Source organism: Passer domesticus, chromosome 2, assembly GCF_036417665.1.
Source record: "Passer domesticus isolate bPasDom1 chromosome 2, bPasDom1.hap1, whole genome shotgun sequence".
Classification (NCBI taxonomy): Eukaryota; Metazoa; Chordata; class Aves; order Passeriformes; family Passeridae; genus Passer; species Passer domesticus.
In genome coordinates, this window is record NC_087475.1 from 32,640,589 (window position 1) to 32,657,288 (window position 16,700).

Genomic DNA, 16,700 nt, shown 5'->3' on the forward strand with positions numbered 1-16,700 from the left:
CCTGGATTTGAGCACTTAAAATTCTCTGTCCCCTGAAATCTGCAAACTGGCTTAAAATTGTCCTTTTTATGTAAAGGTGGAGTTCTTTTTATTTGCTTCCTATTTTCTAAGCCTTCCCATCTGGGTTATATATACATGCTTTTCCCTGTTAGGTTCTTCTCTTTTTCTAAATAAGGATCAAAATTGTAATTTAAGTACATACTTCTAGGATCCAGGCCTAGGAACTAAACCAAATACTTTGAGATTTGTAAGAAAAAAAGGTTCACATTGGTGAGTTCTTTGTACTCGTCCCAGTCTAGTAGGATTACTTGCAGAATATTCTGTAATGCTGGTTATGCTACATAACCTCAATAGTCAAAGCTTTTAGTGAGCAGGATGTACCTGTGTGTACATACCCACATATATACAGCTTTTTTAATTCAGCACAATATATTATACCCACCCTCTGCTCAAAATATATACATATATATTAAAATTATTGGTGCTTCAATGAGTATGCTTAGCTTCTCTCTGCAGGGATGGAGAAAAAGCATTGGGTTTGACTGCTGAGGTAGCAGCAGCAGTGATAACATCTGACTAGAGACCAGAAACAGAGAAAGAAAGAAGTGGATGACACCAAATTTGCAATTCTGACACGAAAGTCAAAGGTGGTTTTTTAGTCAGGAGACAACTTCCCCTGCTCAGCTCATCCTCCCTGCCAGTCTCAGACACAAGAACAGAGCTTTTACTTCTGTTCTTTTCAGCAGACCTCCTTAACTCACTGTCTCACCTTTTGCCAAAGCAGCATCAGTTGGGGGGCTGCCCAACATCCCTCTGGCAGAATGTCAGTAGGTGTCAATTTGTCTGTGCTTGAACTATGGGAAATGATTGCTTAATGATTCCATACTGTCAAAATTACACTGCTACCAGGATTCTATCATTCCTTTGATTTTTAAGGCTAAATTCTGCATTAGGCTTTCTTATAAATCATGAAAATGTTTGAATTTCCAATAAAATCTCCAAATGACAGTTATGATTCCTGTTAATAAATGGGACTTTTTAGAGATAAACCTACTTAAGTGGTACTTGCTCTGGCTTATAGTTTTATAACCTTTGTAAATTTTTTACACTTCACAGGAACAGTGGACTGTGCCAGGTATATTGCACTTGGCAAACATATACAATTACTTGTATATTTTTTTCTATACAATTATATATTTGTTCTTACTATTTTAGCTTACAAAACAGCTCAAAAACAATTGTGCAACATCTGAAGTTAACCTGTAGGTGTTAAAACACCAATCTACTGCTCTCACCCACAGGCTGAGCCTTCTTAGCACATCTCATGCTTACATGCATTTAGTACTGCTTTTTATTTTCCCATATCCAAATGAAGTCAGAGAACTCAACTGTTGCTCACCAGACCTTTAGAAAACATGGATGAAATCAAAATCTGGAAGAAAGAAGCCAGCAGAGGCTGGAGGAAACTCATCATTTGCCTCTTGTCTACAGTCACTCCCAGTGACTCAGTAACACAACATACACATAAAACAGTTGGGCACTGATGATAAAAGGAAGGAAATATTGCAGACATAAAGGTCTGGATTAAAAAATAATGAAAACTAGAGTTAGATAAAACTGCTCACTTTGATAACAAACCTGCCTGGTTTGTTTGAGTCTGGGTTAACAGACAGCCTAGTTCCCATTTCTAGCCCTGCAGAGTTATAAACCTTAAGCTTGTTACAAAGGCTGAAGAGTCTGTTTTTCCCCTTTTTGCATTCTGGCCAGTGTAAGTTACAGGCAAAGAAGGAATATTTTCTCTGTCATTCTTTAGAACAGTGTCTGGCTGAAGCCACTGAGATGCCTGGAATGCAAAGGCTAAGCCGTGAGGAAATGCACTGGCAAGTGTCGGGGCAACGCTCTTTTTCTCTGCAATTTCTCACATGGATGACACTGCAAAAATGTGGTATCTTCACATCTAAAATACAAATGTACCACAAATTAGGAGAAGTGGGCAGATCATTTGCAGTTAACTACTATTATGCTACAGCACTCTGAAAGTCTTTATACAGAAGTAAGCCTACGGTTTAATACAGCAATGCAAAAATTACCCTGATGGTAGCTCGCTTCAGCTTTCTACTATGTTTTAACACATGTGTCTACCAGCATTAAAAAACAAGATAACCAATGATAACTATATTCAAAAGAGAGTAGTTTCTTTCACGTTTTGGTTTATCAAGTGTCTTACAAAGGAAATGGTAGAGCTGGCATTACTTTCCAAAGCTTGACACTCCCAAAGAAAATATTCAACAATCTTAAACATGGTATCAAGTGAACATTACTAGTCAGAAACTTCCTGACTCTCAATTGATGAAAATTAGTCTAGGTTGCTTTGGTTTTTTATTCCTGGAGTGGAGCTGTTATTATAGCACATTAAAGAGACATCACTATAGATTTATATTTGTTTTTTCTTTAAAAAGTTGTGACATGGTTTTATATTAATTTGGGTTTGTTACCTTATGACAACCTTTGAAATAGAAATACACACATGTATTCATCTCCTTCTTCTTCTTCCAGTTCCAAGCTATACTTATTTTGGTATGATCAGATAAAATGTTATGTTCTTGTCTAAGAATAAAATTACTTTCAAAAAGCTGAAAAGTCAGATTTACAATTACAACTTTTCCTTTTCCCTTGCCCACATACACACAAAAAGGTACAAACAAGATTTTAAAGCAAATAGTGCTATTTTTGGAACCTGGAATTGGATTTTTGAATGTTTGCCATGCATACTGTACATTATCTGGCTAGACACATACGGGCAGGGGACATGTTAGGTTTTGTTCTACTCTTCTTACACAGAATATGTTTATAGGGAAAATAAAAGCGAGGGAATGTGCTTGGGTTATTTGGGAGTGCAGAAACTGCAAAAGAGAATTAAAGTAAGCACCTGAATAAAACTGGTAGTCTGCCTGTGCATCTGCACACCCTGTGTTCAATGCAGATTGTGGCAACACAGCTGAAGAATTCAGATGCAGTAATGTGCACGTACACTTTTTCAGATATAGGATAGGGCTAGGCCCATCTCAATGCATTTTGAATATTTTTTTTTTTATATATCATGTCTCCTTTTTTCCATGCTGCATTGCTACTTATAGTGATTTTGTTTCAGGAAAACTGTGGGGAACAGATTTTTTTACATGTTTACAGCATACACACACAAATATTTCTATTTCCTGAAAGATCTGTCAGCACTCACATTAAAACCAAAGACCACATTTCATACAGGAGAAAAAAATGTGAATCAAAACTAGAAACCTATTAAGTGGTCAAAATGTCTAGGAAACTTTGGTAGTAATGTTTCAGCACAGCCTTTACATATGGATCTGTTGAAAGTCTATTATTTCACGGGTTTCCTATTTAATATTTTGGTACCATTTCTGTTGAGCTATTATTGGCTGGTAGCTATCTGATCCATTATTTCAAGCAGCAACGACTGGTAAAATTTTGAAAAAGAATTAAGATCTGAGTTTGACATGACAATGACATGTCATTTCAATTTAGATATGTTAATTGCTATTCATCTTGTTAATGAATGATTTGAAATAGACTCCTGATTCCATTATACTAATGAAGGAACTCTAAAAAGTGGGGGGGAAAGCCTTCTTCTGTGATAAATTAGGGGATTGAGAATTTATTTGTTGAGGGGTTGCTCCCCACTCTCTAATTCTAATGGCCCATGGGCCTTCGGCTGTAAATCTCTTGGAACATAGCTGATGAAAGCTGGAAATCACCTGATGCTTTCTGCCAGATTCAGAATTTGTGTCAAAACATATTCACATCATTTGTGAAACTATATAATACAAAGCAGATTAAATATAATCAATACTAAACAATAGTCATCAAAAAGATAATACCATGTTTTCTACTCTGTGATTCAAATAGTTCTGTAACTTACATGCCACAGACCTTTTCTATATGGAGTGAATAAGTAAATATAAAATGGAAGAAAAATTTATGCATATTTTCTACAGTATTCTGTTCAATATTTTGGGGACTAAGATTCACACATAAAGTGTGCTAGAAAAGCTACCAAACTTTCCATTTCCATATCTGGAAATGGCATGTCTACAGTAGAGCAGGCCCTCTATTACACACCCTCATGCAGTAATGTCTAATACTAAACTTTTTTCTTCACATGAACTGTAAAGCTTTGTGCTGCTAAATAAAGAAACACATTTTCCCACACTACAACTTGATGTAGTTTAAAGAAACTGTCCTGATTTACACCAGTTGACAGTACATCCTACACAATCTGTGACATCTGAGAGTAGTAACTATGGTGGTAAATGGCATCACTATAAAAAAACTCCCCGAGCTCCAGCAATTTACCTTGTGACATTTACACAATTTAATACTGCTTATCATTCCTAATCAACACAGCTGGTAAATCATTGTATTTGAAATGGAATTAGTGTCAGTTTAACTGTCGTCATTAAAATTTGGGCAAAAATTATGTATCCTGGGCTCTCACTCTCCACATGGTTAACAGACTGTAGAAAAATAAGTGATGCAAGAGTGCATCTCCTAAGCCACCACAATCAACATACTTTTACACTACAGACCAGGCTACATAAGAAGCAAATCCTAAAACATTTGCACATCCTAAAACATTTGTTTCTGAGCAGGACTGACTGCCACAGATGAGCACCCTGTTAACGTAGTTCTGTTCGTTTAGAATTAAGTGAGCATAGGTGATGTAATAATACACAGGAATACCCATTGTGTGAGTCAATCATTTCATTTTATCTGAATAGAAGAAAGAACAGTGCCATGGCTGGAGAAATATCAGTTTTGCCTTCTGATTTTCCTCAAAGACACATGTATTAAAAGAAATATTCAATAGATCCATCTTCATGAAAGTGTACAACAGATTGTGCTTGTTTGTTGCCTCTCTTGGACTTGTTTCCTATTTCTTCCTATTTCCAGATGGGTTTTTTTGATCCATGGAGGAAAAGGAGAAGAGTGCCCGTAAATGCAGTGCTTCATACATTTATTTCTGTAGTGTAAGCCGATTGAAGGTAGCAAATAAATCCATCCTAAGGAATGGAAACATGAGGTTCCCATCGCACCTTGAAGAGAGGATCCTCTAAAAGAGCCTTAAATATGCAGCCCTATTTAGATGAGATGATGATGCAACTTACAGAAGACAGCACAAAGCAAACAAGCATTTATTTTATTCCAAATTAGAGAAGTGTATACTGAAGGATACTATATGAAATACTCACATGTAACCTCGAAACCTACTTAAGTCATTGTTTGGCTTCTCACATTCAATCACACTGGTGAACTTCAAGGGGTCAAATTCTGAGTCCTAGAATAATAAGAGTGTTCATTATTTAGAGCAAAGATGTGAAAATTTTGTCCAAAATCACTTTCTTTTCTAGTTTTTGTAATATTATAAAGTCCATTTTTTTTTCCAAAGGCAATGAAAGCAAAAATGTTGACCATTGGCACTGAAAATCAAAGGGACCTGGGAAAAAAATTCCAAAGATGCCTCCCAAAATCTCCCTTACAAGGATCTCTTCTGTTCTGCAACTGGAATATGTCAAATAATTTTGATCTGCAGTGGAAAAATGAAATTTACCTGAAAAATCTCAAAATCTTAAACATTATCATTATCCTTCATGTTCAGTGAAGCCAGTGAAAATTTAGAACAAGTCAATACACTGCCAATTGACTAAAGCTAACATGAGCTTTTGAAATATTAGCAAGCCTTCTTAATTGTTTTATGACAACAGAGATAAGTTAATCTACTATAGTAAATTACATATATAGTAGAATAACTTTTTCTTAATTATCTCTTAAAAACCTTCTTGATTGTCTAACTCATTACTCTGAAACTGGTATTGTTGCTGACTATTTAACTTTACCTGTAGTTAGCACCTTGTTGTGCTTGAGGAAAAACATCATATCACAGCAGAATTACTTTGTTAAATAAAAAAACAAGGTTCTCCTTTTTTTGCTAGCTCAAACTACACATTGAAAGCAGATATATCTGATCCTGGTGCTGCAGAGAAGGCTGTTTCTCTCCATCAATGAGTACGACTTTTATAAAACAGCTTTGCATCGCATTTGAAGCAAAGAACTAATAGTGAATTCTCATATTATTAAGGTTTTCAATAGTGACAGCACTTCCTATGTTATGCTATATAATGGTGTTGCTGAGCTGCTGGAGACTCCAACCACTACTTTTTAGAGTAAACTTGTGAGAATGGTTGACTGAAAATCAGTAATCACAGGACACAATCTTATTGCCAGTTTCTCTGAAACACACTGGTGTCTCTGGGGTGTTTTGATGTTGACTCTACTCAGGTGAAAGAAATCAGATTTTGAGTAAGAGATAAAATAAACTAGAGGATATGTCAGGATCAAAACCAACACCCTCCTTTTCTCTGCTGGTTACACCTGGAAGAAAGACAGACTTACACTATATACGTGACAATTCAAACCACCCACACCTGAGACTTTTGAAAACCTTTTCTGTATTTTCAAGAAACACGAGATGATAAAGAGAACTGTGAAAATGGGCTGTCACTTAGAGACAGCTACAGCCCACTGGAGGAATGAAAAATTTTGACATGCAGAATTCAGCTTGTAAACAAGGGGGGAAAAAAAGTAGTAAAAACAAAGGACAGCTCTGAGTTGGGACTGCTTTGCTGAGAATCAGACTCCCCAAATTACATCAAGCTTGGCAGTAAAGAACCTGAGCCTTAGCAAGAAATAACACGTGCCTGTTGTCCCAGATGATCTTTTCCTTCCTTGCCCCAATATGTTCCTTGGCAGAAGGAAAAAAATAAAAGGTATAGGAAAAATAATCTACAAATATTCACCACTGTCGCTTAAACTGCATCTATAAATTGGATGGAACGGGAAACATTTCTTTTCTCCTTATTATAACATAATATATATAACACATTTAATTTAGCACGAAATTTCATTCAATGGTCTTAAAAAAGAGAAGAAATAAATCCTAACATCTTTGATGAATGCCTGTGAGGGAATCCTAGAGACACCTAATAATAAAGCCCAATGTAATCGAATGTATGGCTGCTGAACTCAGGAGAGAGACTATGGTTGGACACATTACCTTCTAGAACAGTTGGACAGCTGAATTCCCTTTCTGCTAAGAAAACCTGCCATGATGGTTTATATTTCACAAATAAAGATAAAAAAGGTACTTAATACCAGAGCCTCCTAAAGTCTTTACAAAAAAAGACAGATCTTGTCAAGATCTGTCAAGAGAACTAAATGTACCCGACCTCCACATCAGTACCATGCAATATTGTCTTTTTCCCTCCTTTGTTTGTTGATTTCTTTTCATTTATGACTCAGTTTTGAAACTAAAAGTCCTTTATCATTAAATCTGTTGGTATATTTGTGTTCTGTTACAATTAACTTGAAATATGTGATTATGGTCTTTACCCAGATAATATCTGGGAGTGAAAATCCAATTAGAATAGTAGTTTATGTAAGGAAAAAAAGCTGATGAATTCTGTTTTATGGCAAAAGCTCTTTGGTTTATTAATAAATCAAACTGCTCCATCTCTTCCCTGTGAAATGGAAGGGCAAATATACACTGTATATTACAGCTGATGACACTGTTTTGATGTGAAAATACCTTTTGGTAAATGAAAGAACAAATATGTTAAACACAGCCTGTGTGTGACTGCTTTTGGTGGTTACAAATAAGCACAAATTTAATGTAAGATTTCACAATGATCAAAGTTTAGCTCTTTTTAATGCTGATACTCACACTTCAGCAGCAATTGAAACACCAACTCATGACGATGTTCTCATGTATTAGCAGCTACAAGAAGCTGCAGTTTGACAGAAGTTAAAGGCAAAACTGTTGCTTTTACAGCACACAGATTTGCTCTTTTTTCTTCGTAAAAGTCCATAAAAAAAAAAAAATCTCCACCACTACCTTTATTTTTCTCTTACACTGAATTTCTGCATCACTGTTAAGACACGAGAAACAAGATAAAAATATGGTCAAACACTGAACTGGCCCAGACCTTTGTGCAGTAGTTACCTGATGTGCCTGATTTTGTGTATCTTACTTCCCACTTAGAGAACTGCTGGGCATTAAAGCTGTCCCAGCACCAAGAGGGATGAAAAGCTCCATGCCTAGACAGACTGCAATCTGAGATGAGGCTTTCCAGTGCCTAATCTCCCTGAAATCCTGACTTCTGAGGTGCTCTCATCATCCCCCTGTGCGCATCAACAAGGCTGGGTCATGCAAAAAGCAGCTGGGGGATTTTTTTTAAATTTTCTGAAGGTATGTATAATTTTTTATCTGATACCTCAGCAGCTGTCCCAAACTTTTGCCTTGTGCACCACTGGCCTGAACAACTGACTCTGGCTGATAAAAACTGGGGAGAGATTCACTGATTGCACATAAGTTCCCCAGAGTATTTTACAAAACTGTAGGGTAGCAAAGGCCAGGGCTAAATTCTGTTCATGTCAGTCACATTATTTCTGTTGAACAACCAGTTCTACTTTTGTTACAATGTACATTTTACTTGCTATGACTATTTCTAAGGATAAGCCCCCATAAAATAAAGTAAAGCAAAACTTACTCCTTTCACTCAAGGCAGATATTTTGCTACTAGGTAGTGCTTAACCTAGAGCGCAGACCCATGCTCTAATAATTTACTATGCTTCAGAAGAGATACATTGGAGGAGTAAAACCCACTTCTTGCTCAACTCTTCTGCCATATTATGTCATATCAAAATGAAAAAAATCCCTGACTTCACTTTTTGATTTTGCCAAGACAGCTTTAGTCCACTGCTTTTTTTGGAAAAAAAATGCTGACTTCTTAGGAAGTCAGAATACCTTCACAGGTATTTCTGAAAGTTTGAAATTTGTCAAGACGACACACAGTGATACTTACATTAGGTATTTTATATACTCAGGGATTTCATGGAATGTATTTCATTTCTTCAGGACTCCTCTTGCTAGAAAAATGTTTAACAGCCTATACATATATCCTATTTCTTCCACTTTCTTAAAGCCTTGGGAAATTCACTCTTAGTCTAAATGCAGCAATGGAAAAGCTTGTTTTCCTTACATAAGCAGACCTAGTCAAACTGCAAAAACCTGCTAAATATTGATTCCTTCAAAGCTGAATTTCAAATTAAAGTTAAATTGCAGATGCAAAGGGTTTTGTGACTAGCCTTTTAACAATGCACTAGCTATGAAAACTGACAAAAGGTTCCATTTAAAACAACACCTTAGGTCTGCAATAATTGGGCTGTGTCTTATACCCTAAAAAGACAAAGTGTTGAGGGAAAGAAAATGTTACAATGTCTTTATAGAGTGGGAAACCAACAGGTAGACAGATGAAGACAGTATAAAGATTTGTCACAAAAAAGCAGACTGAATTTAGCCGTCTCCAATATGACTTTGTAGCTTCAGCTGTAAGATGATTCTGAATCTCCACAGTGAAATGCCAACCTTTTCAGTTCTGCTGGCAACCTCACGAAACTGTCATAGCTCAAGAAACAAAGCATGCCAGATGAGTCAGTTTGACAATTACACAATGTTCAAACAACATATTTCCCTTCATTAAATGCCTGTTGTATGGGTGATTTAATAGCCTGCTAGTGATATTAATAATGCATAGTTATTAAAATGTTTTCCTTTATGCATCTGCCCTACTTTACTGCTGCAGAAACCTGACTTTGATGTTCAGTCCTTCCCTCCAATAGGACAGCAATGGGTAGCCAGGATGCCCTTGGGTGACAGTGACAGCTACCCGCTTATCACATTGTGTTTACTGGCTAGGCTGGGGATCTTATCCAGACTTCTCCCTGCAGTGCAGGGCTGATGAGGGCTCTGGGATTTGTTTTGGCGTGTATGTCTGGAGGAAATAAAAAAAGGAGAAATGGAGTCATGGGGACAACTCAAAGAAAATATTTAATAGACAAAAATCTGCCTCAGACAGAAAAATAGCTTTTCCAATTCAAAAGCTTTTAAGTTCACTAAGAACACAGCTTGTTAATGCATAGGTCCATCCTGTTACTGCTTTATATAGCCTTTATCATATAAAATTAATCTGACCTTTTATTACTGGAATTACATACTGACGGTATGCACCCAAAGAATATGAACTGTTTATATACTGAAAGAGTGAAATGTTTTCGTGTCTAAACTGCATTAGTCTCTATGGTACAATTCATCTGTGCCACTAATTCACAAGAAAAGGAAGAAACAGCTGGATCTATGCTGTTTAGGAACTAAGAAGAGCCAGCTGTGCATCAGAATTTAACTATTCTGTTTTTCACACTTAAAACTACTACTATAATTGGATTTTTTTTTTCAGTATTGTTTGTTTAAAAGTAACACATGTTCATTATCCAGAAACACTGGAACAACTGAGCAAGTCAAGTGCATTTTAGGGAGTTGATCTTCCTCTGGCTGACCAAAGTTTTCCTCTTTGTAGAAAATAATATGGGGGAACAGTGCAATATTCTGGTTTCAGGAAAGAACATGTATTGCTTAAAAGGCCTAGGAAGATCCCAGTAATTCTGTAACAGCCAGCTGAAGAACCTGCTGTTAATCAATCACGGAACAAAAATAATAAAAAATATGTCAACAACACTGAAAATACAAACACACAAGTTTTAATGTCCCTCAGGATGATGGCCACCCTTAGCAATGCACTGAAAATTATGGACTATAGTAGTGCTGGAGAGTGGTAAGGGAAAAGTGCATGTCAAGGCTGAAATACAGACCTCGATCTGGACAATTAAGAAAGTGGTATCTGCCTGTTCCAAAAGCTAGTCACTGAAATAAATGAATGGGTGCATAGTCTTTAAGAGCCAACCTCAGTTTTAGCTCAGCACTTCAAATAAACCACAAACCAAGCCTCTCAAGGACTCCCAAAACTCTGTGTACAACCCATGCTGCTACTGCAGCACTTGCTTCACACTAATAGACAAATGTAACTGTCCCAAATTTCCAGTGCTTTCTCCTTTCTGGAAAGATTTCTAGCAGTCTTTCTGCTTAATTTCTTACGTGTTGGAAGAAAACTTCCATTGATTAGTGGCAAAACACTGCACAGTCATTTTAAAGTACCAGCACAACAGCTCAGGTCAGCTTCTGAATATACCTTGCCCTGATCCTGCTCTAGTCCAGACTACTGGACAGTCTGACTTTTTGTGGGATGAGTTCTGCCACAAGAAATGGCTATGGGAAGGACTAAGATCCTTCACCCAGAAGAGAGAAATGCCAAACTGCTCTTACATCATTCCACAAATAAAACCCAAAACATCAGAGTCCTGACGGGAAAGAGAGTGGTTAGTAATGCCAGGGTTTTCTTGTGAACAGTAAAACCTAATAGTAGCAGCTGCAGTGTCAGGATGCAGTTAAACACACCAAAGCTTGATGACCCTACTTCAGCCTGGAGACAGAGAATCTGGATAAAAGCAGCTTCACCTCACAAGTTATCATGTTTAAGAAATGTCTCTAGGATGTGAGGGAAACCTGTAACATACAGCAATTGCCTAAGGAACTGAGAGACTCCAGCTCCTGGAAACTGCAGGGGAGCACAGAGGGAAAGAAGCAGTCCTAATGAAAAGACACCTTTTATTCTAAATACTACAGAGCAGCATTTGTATCAGCACTATCACAGTTTTGTCAGCCTTTCCATGAACATCTCCAGCATGAGAAGGTGTTACAATCAAGTAAAAACTTCCCAAGCTGGACACTGGCATGCTGTCTTCTCTTGGATTCATATTTATTATCAACATTTACCATCACCTGCCTGTCCTACTGCAAACATGGCATTCAGAGTGAACCTTCTTTGCTTAATCCCAGCTGTTTCTGTTCTTGTCTCTTAGCTCTGAGGAGAGGGTGGAGGTGCAGCTGTGAAGATTAACAGTCAGTCTGAGGCCAGCAGGCTGTGGTTGGCATACACAGAACAGGGGGGAAGTTGGGATGGCTGCAGATCACTTTGGTTAGCAGCTTCCCCTCTGGTCTATTTTCATCTGCTATCTATTCTACTGAACAAGCTCCTTTGCAATCAACATGTTGAAGTTACCACTAGCAAAATGAAGAACACCTTCTCAAGGAATTCAAGGGTGTTTTATTTTTCAGACACCAGCTGTTTGCATGAATCTTATGAAAGGAAACTCACAATGGCCTTGTCAGTTCCAAAACTAGCAAACGAGCTGAAGGGAACAAAAATGTACCATTATGGCAGAGACTGAGGTTTGCTTCCCTTTTTAGCTCTCTAGAGAGCCTCATACTTCAGGCAAGCACAATGACTAAAAAGTTCCTGCATAGTCTTGTCTTCAATAGTCTGTATGCTTTGTTCAGGTAAGTGTGGGAATCATACATACATTAATATGTACATGTATATGAATATGACCTGTTAAATTAGATCACAGCAGCACAGCAGAGTCTATTACTCCTGTGCAGGCTTTCCTCATCACCTGTCTTACCCTCTGTGTAGAAGTCAACTACTTGGACTTCTGCTTTGATACAGTCTTCTGCCTTGATTTGGCCTGTTAGATGGGTAAGAAATTGGGTGGATGGCCATGTCCAAAGAGTTATAGTCAACAGTTTGGTATACAGCTGGAAACCAGTGAATGGTGATCGTCAAGGGTTTGTACTGGGGACCAGTACTATTATCAGTGACACAGACAGTGGCATTGAATGCACTCAGAAGTGTGCATATGACACCGAGCTGTGTGCTGTGTTTGGCATGCTGAAGGGAAGGGTCTATACCAACCTCATGAATAAGGCCATGTGCATGTGGGCTGGGGCAATTACCACTATCAGTACAGACAGGGGGATGAATGGATTGACAGCAGCCCTGGGCAGTAGCGCTGGAGATACCAATGGATGAAAAATTGGACAGGAGCTGGAATTGTCTGCTGGCAACCCAGAAAGCCAGCTGTATCCTGGGTTGCACCAAAAACGTGTGGCCAGCAAGTTGAGAGAGGTGATTCTTCCCTTCTACTCCACTCTCATGAGACCCCATCTGGAGGGCTGTGTCCAGCTCCGGTATAAGTAAGATGTATAACAGGTAAGACTGGTTTCAGAGGAGACCCCAAAAAAGGATCTGAGGGCTGGAACACTTCTCCTACAAAGAAAGATTGAGAGAGTTGTGGTTGAGCCTGGACAAGGCTCCAGAGAGACCTCATTGAGACCTTTCAATATATAAAAGCAGCTTTTAAGAAAGGCCAAGAGAGACTTTTACCAAGGCTTGCAGTGACAGGACAAGTGGCACCATTTTAAAACTGAGAGCAGATTTAGATTAGACAAAAATATACATTTTTTACTAAAAGGATGGTAAATACTGAAACAGTCTGCCTAGAGAAGCTGTGGATATCCCATGACAGAGGTTTCAGATTCAGGTTAAGCAGGGCTTTGAGAACACTGATCTAATGAAAGATATCCCTGCCTTTAGCAGGAGTGTTAGATTAACTGGTCTTTAAATGTTCCCTTAGAACCCAAATTACCCCATGATTATATGATTCTTATGTATATATTCATTATTATAAGCATTCAAAAAAATGTGAGATGTTGAAGGGCAACAATGGGAAAAAATGTCACACAAAAGACCAACAGGGAGAACATCAATTGATGAAACAGTTTGTTTCATTTCTCTGCCATGTCATTATCAGTTATCTAACCTAAAGATCACAAATTTCCTATGAAGCACCCGGAGACAGCTTTTGGTTTCTTAGTAGCTGACATGACCCACCTCCATGCAGCTACTAGCAGGACAAAGTCATTTTTAGCCCTTCCTATTACATGGCATCAGCCGGGAAGTCAGATCCCCATGATCTCAGCCATACAGGCCACATTGCTGTACAAGTATATGAGGCCATTTGGGGTATAGTTTTAAATCTGCTTTTAAATCAAGTCATACCAAAAATATAGTATGTAGAGAAGCTTGGAAAAGTTAATGAGAGGAAGGGAAAATGCTTAAGACAACTAATATGTATTTTAAATAAAATTCTCTTTCTCTTGGAAGTCAAAAGGCTGTGTTTCCTGCTTTGATGTAAACCAGTCTATTTTCTGTACCATTAAGAAAGCTGAATTAGGGTATTAGCACTTCTGCCTATAAATCTCCATTCACTACTGATATTTTTAATTCAACACCAAATAGAAGAGTAAGCATTATAGTGCTGTGTGGAGAAGAATATCTTGTCTAGTCACGTACCTGCAGGACAACCACAGCTCTCCCTCTCTCATGAGCACACACATGTAATGTAAAGTATCTGACCATCACAGAGTCATAGCAGAGCTTGAAAGTATGAACCCATGGATAACCAATGAACAGAAATGTTAATGGTTTCATTGAAATATCAGTTTTGAGACATACAGCCAGCCACTTCCCACGTAAGTAACATTTCAATGCAAATTTCTAATGACCACCATGGCTTATCACCACTAAACTGTGTAAAAGACTTGGAGGGTAGCAGCAGGTGGAGACAAGAGAAGTGGGATGAGATTCACATCCTTGATGCTGAAATAAATACAGGAGTTCCTCATACTGTTCCTCTGCATTTTCTGGGAGAAAAGCAGACCCCTTCTCCTCCTCAGTACTCTCAAAGGAAAGTGAGACCATACCAATGTAATTGGGGTTATATATGGCTCAATACTGTGAACCCTTCTGCTCTGGAAAAGAAGGTCTTTCCATCCCTTCCTAACCACTGATACTGCCATCTGGAGTTGTGGTTTCACAGGCCATTGTAACATGACGTGTTTCCCGCTCAAAAGTCCTGGCCCTAAAATCATGAGTTCTCAGTGCTACATTACAAAATCACATTTCCAAGAACATATATTCCAGGTATTTCCTGTTCTCAGGCCAATGAATGCCTAAGGAATAAACAGTTCTAGAAATAAACATTTACTCAGTAAAATTGAATTAGGCTATATCAGAAGAGTCAAGACAGAAAAAAAAAAAAGAGGAAAATCTCTTCTTGCTTTAAATGTAAATGTTTACTTTTCTGTAACAGGTAAGCAGTATAGCATTTTATTTTCTCTATGGACCTGAAATGCTCTTTTGTTTTCTAATAATTTTTCAAGGAAGAAGCAAAATCGAGAAATCCTGGGTTATTGATAAAGAAAATGAAATTTCCTGCCTCTACAGAGCTTTAACGCAGCACAAGCACTGGCATAATACATTTTCTTACATGGATTCACCACTGTTCCACCAGTGCTGGAAGGATTACCCTAGGGATGAGAAGTCCTTCACAGCCATGACACTCAAACTTAGATTCATCAATTTAGCCCCTTTAACCTACATTTAAACACAAAATCAAACAACTAATGCTAATGGCAAAAGTCAACTACTCAGCACTCTTCAAACTCTCAGGACTCTTCATCTACTCTCCCCCTCCCTGCTATTGCTTAGATTACTATAGCCAAAATTTTCTCTTACAGTTTTTCAAATTCTTTTTCTCTCTAATGAAGCTCTCTCAAAACGCAAACTTGTGGCCTGGACACCTGTGCAATGGAAACTAGAAGGAGGTGATAACGGTGCCCAAAGCTGACCAAAGAGGAAGTGAACCATCATTCTTGAGTTTTTTAAAATTTCCCCATGCCCCATGCTGACTAAGTGCCATGGTTAAGTGTGGAGTGAAAAATTGTTCTCAGCCTTCCTTTAGCAAGTTTAGCTCAGAGTTTGCCACAACACCGACTTGGGTCATTCTCTGCACCAGGCTGTTCTGCATGCATCTGTTACATGTTTGTTTCTCTGTTAGAGAGACAGCAGTTGCTTCCTCTTCAACTAGACATGCCCACACTTTCCACACAAGTCATCTCTGAACAAGATACTATCCAAAAAAATACAACAATATAGGTGCAGAGATTTTCATAACAATTCACTTCTGTTAAAGAAACCTCCTGAATGTTCAATGCATTACCTCAGACAAAAGTCTTTCTCAGGGTGTGACATGCTTGAATCTTGCACTGACAAACTCAAGTCTTTTTACAAGACTTTTTTCTCTAAAATCTTCAGCTAAACTGTAAAACTAAAAACCAGTAGGTTTTAATTTAATATTCTGGTTTCTTAGAGCATAGAAAAAAAAACATTGTTTACTTTTGCTTGTTTGTTTTAATTTTTTTAAACTTTCTTTTCCCTTGGGAAAATTAATTTTGGCAACACCTGTGGGATGGAGCAGTAATCTGATGTTTTAACATGTGCATGTCTGGAATTTTCAAACCAATTTTCATCATCTTCTGAACCTTCTCAAAATACTGTGAAAAAGAACTGCACAAGGGATAACAACTCCTAAAAGATGCTAGAGAGGCAGTTGATGTTATTGTGGCTTGATTCTATCTTACTAAAATACTCACAGTCAAAACAACACTGAGTCAAACAACAGTGAGTACGCTGATTAATTCCCATCTACTAGATTATAATAGCGTACTATTCCCACTAATTGCAGGTGGATGGTTGCCTGAGGGTACTAGTTAGACAAAAAGTAACAGGGAGAATATAGGTATAGCTCTCTTGTCTTTCTGTGGAAGACTCATTCAGACTCTTTGAGATAAGAAGCTCATATCAACAGGTTTAAGTTGAAAACTTGTCTGCCTAGGAGTTGAGCTGGTTTAACTTCAACTGTTCCCTCAAACTGGGCTCGTTTAGACAGTGCAGATTGCTGCCCAGGAAATCTTATCTCAGTTTAGGCTAAAC

The 16,700-nt window shown here is 37.9% G+C and overlaps 1 protein-coding gene across 1 annotated transcript in view; it reads right to left on the reverse strand.

The window, feature by feature from the left end:
* Positions 1–16,700, reverse strand: part of ATP10A (ATPase phospholipid transporting 10A (putative)) — a 110,061-nt gene that overhangs the window by 44,392 nt on the left and 48,969 nt on the right. The window contains exon 3 of the mRNA XM_064408150.1: positions 5,268–5,353. Within this exon, the coding sequence (XP_064264220.1) occupies positions 5,268–5,353 (86 nt within the window). The remainder of the gene's footprint in view (positions 1–5,267; positions 5,354–16,700) is intronic.